The sequence below is a fragment of the Limulus polyphemus genome, unplaced genomic scaffold (genome assembly GCF_000517525.1).
Source record: "Limulus polyphemus unplaced genomic scaffold, Limulus_polyphemus-2.1.2 Scaffold435, whole genome shotgun sequence".
Lineage (NCBI taxonomy): Eukaryota > Metazoa > Arthropoda > Merostomata > Xiphosura > Limulidae > Limulus > Limulus polyphemus.
The window spans coordinates 122,503-125,550 of NW_013666045.1; the positions used below are offsets into that span (position 1 = coordinate 122,503).

At 30.4% G+C, this 3,048-nt stretch overlaps 1 protein-coding gene across 1 annotated transcript in view; it reads left to right on the forward strand.

The window, feature by feature from the left end:
- Positions 1-3,048, forward strand: part of LOC106458246 (laminin subunit gamma-1-like) — a 75,285-nt gene that overhangs the window by 62,726 nt on the left and 9,511 nt on the right. The window contains exons 15-16 of the mRNA XM_022384401.1: positions 1,452-1,761; positions 2,420-2,557. Of these exons, the coding sequence (XP_022240109.1) occupies positions 1,452-1,761; positions 2,420-2,557 (448 nt within the window). The remainder of the gene's footprint in view (positions 1-1,451; positions 1,762-2,419; positions 2,558-3,048) is intronic.

A 3,048-nucleotide genomic window follows, 5' to 3' on the forward strand; every position in this document is an offset into this window, starting at 1 on the left:
ATTTTGTAGGTTTTGAACCAAACTAAAAACAGTAAACCTTTTTTGATTTATTTATGTTATTTTCTTATTTTGATGTTTTGAGCTCTTTTGTGTTTAGAACAATATATACTAATTTTTAAAGTATCAAATTGAATTTTTGTTTAATAAAAAATCTTTCAAATGCGACTGTAGCTTTTTTCCCCCAAAACTTTGTCTTCAAAATAAGGATGCGTCTTATATTCCGAAAAATATGGTACTTCAAAATAGTTTTTTTTTCAAGTCATTATGAATCATCTAGTATATTTAACTGTTTATGTTTTTTTATTTATAAGCTTATGTTAGATAAAATATGTTCACCTTTCATTTCCAATATATTCAAATTTGTTTTAGAATGAAACATCGGCTATTATATCTTATATTTCCAATATATGAAAATCTGTTTTAGAATGAAACATCGGCTATTATATCTTATATTTCCAATATATGAAAATCTGTTTTAGAATGAAACATCGGCTATTATATCTTATATTTCCAATATATTCAAATCTGTTTTAGAATGAAACATCGGCTATTATATCTTGTATTTCCAATATATTCAAATCTGTTTTAGAATGAAACATCGGCTATTATATCTTGTATTTCCAATATATGAAAATCTGTTTTAGAATGAAACATCGGCTATTATATCTTATATTCTTGTACTGCTGAATAGCACGTGTATGATTAAGTATGGGAACGGTAAATCCGACACTCAAGTTTCAAAACACTTCTGTTAATGAAAAAGCCGTATTAGCCAGTACACGTTTGAAATATTTATTTGTATCTTTTTATGGGTAAAATTTAATTTTTGTAATTTTTTGGGTGTGTTATTTGTCCGGTGTTTCATTTTTTTTTATAGTAATTAGTATTATTTTTGTAATTATCATTAAGATTTAGATATTCATTGTATGGGGCACTACGATATACGTTTATATTATTCCTGTCTAGTTCCAGTTCAATTTATTTAATATTTTACATTACATTAAACGTTGTATTGTCGTAATTCCTAAGTAATTCTTTGTTTTTTGCGCTTGTTCTTTTCAGATTAAGAGTTGATTATCTCCGATCAACTGAGAGAGATTTTGTTTTTATGCGCTTGCTTTTTTTCAGACCAAGAGTTGATTATTCCCGATCAACTGAGAGAGATTTGTTTTTGTGCGCTTGCTTTTTTCAGACCAAGAGTTGATTATTCCCGATCAACTGAGAGAAATTTTGTTTTTGTGCGCTTCTTTTTTCAGACCAAGAGTTGATTATCCCCGATCAACTGAGAGATATTTTGTTTTTGTGCGCTTGCTGTTTTCAGATCAAGAGTTGATTATTCTCTATCAACTGAGAGAGATTTTGTTTTTGTGCGCTTGCTATTTTCAGACCAAGAGTTGATTATTCTCTATCAACTGAGAGATATTTTGTTTCTGTGCGCTTGCTGTTTTCAGATCAAGAGTCGATTAGCCCCGATCAACTGAGAGAGATGAAAGTGAAACTTTTGAACATTCAGAAGATTGCTGGACAGATTACTCTCAAAACGCAAGAAGCTCAAAGAAAATGTAAACTTGGAAAACAAATAATCTCTAGTGCTGAAGAAAATATTGAAAGTATTTTGAATGTTTTGTTAAATATCGACGAATACTTAAGGAACGAAGGCTTTGAACCTTTAATAAATGCGAGTGACAGATTTGAAATGTTTGGAAAACAGTCTGAACGCATGAAAGAAATAGCAAAGGAAGTGAAACGCCTTGCAGATGGGTAGGTACATTTTTATGTTAGGATTGCAATAGAATTTATAAATTCAATAATACCAAGGTGTCTACTTCTCATTGTTAATTTTCTCTTTTTTTTTTTCAGTTCTTTGGCCAATTTAGTTTTCCCCTAGGGTGTTACTGGTTTTTCTTTTAAAATCGTCATTTACGTTTTCGGTAAATTGACAACATTTCCGAAACAAAGTAGTGAACAGTGTATAATGTAAAAACGTATAATACATTTAATCTCTAGTTTTCAAATTAGACCATTTGCACTTAGAAGTTGTGAACGTGTAGCTTAATGGGCTATTAATCTGAAACTTACTTCACATTTTCTTTTTGTTATTTTCCATTATTCTAACTACGAAGGCTACTCATGTCACGTGCGGCTGTTGTTTCGTTGACTAGAATATCTCAATGTTATATGAGGAAAGCTAATTATAATTATACACATATGTAATTATGGCTATAGTTAACTTTAGGCATGAATCTGTAAGTTATATTGAACTTACAGATATTATACCACTTAAAACAATTTTATAATTATCGTTTAATCGTGTTACGTATAGGTTATAGTACTTGAGCTTTAGATTAATCTGTATGTTTCCTGTCAGTTTTCTTTAGTATAATATTATTAAGCTATATTTATATTCTGTGTGCCAAAGACACTTGAAAGAAGCACAGTCGTTAGAAGATAGCGCTATGAAGGCTGTAAATATCTCAAAGTTAGCCTATGCTAGAGTTCAACAGTTACTTCAAGCTCAGGATGAAACATCGGATGAGATTGAAGAACTGCAAGACACGTAAGTTTCGAACGTATATTTATTTCTGATAAACAATATGCCCTTTTAAGTCTACTAAATAGCTTTGTTGCTCAACCATTAAAGGTTCGAATAGAAATAAGCAGCTTTTGCAATGAAGTGTTCGGATTTCTTTGTTTTTCTGTTTGTTTGTAGTTAAGCACAAAGCTATACAATGGGCTATCTGTGCTGTGCCCACCAGGGGTATCGAAAACCGGTTTTTAGCATTATAAGCCTTAAGATTTACCGCTGTGCCAGTGGGGTTTTTTTTAGTAATTTGTAAGTATTCAACTCTCAGAGTACGGAATTTACTTTTTAAGATTACGATTTTTCTAGAATGTTCTATCATCACATTGTTAACAAAATGTTAAAATTCTTAGAAATAGTGAATCAATTAATATATCATTTTATGAAATAGTTTTACTTTTCCTGATGCCTTGGTATGGTTTGTTTTGTTTTTGTTTTGTTTTGGAATTTCGCGCAAAGCTACACGA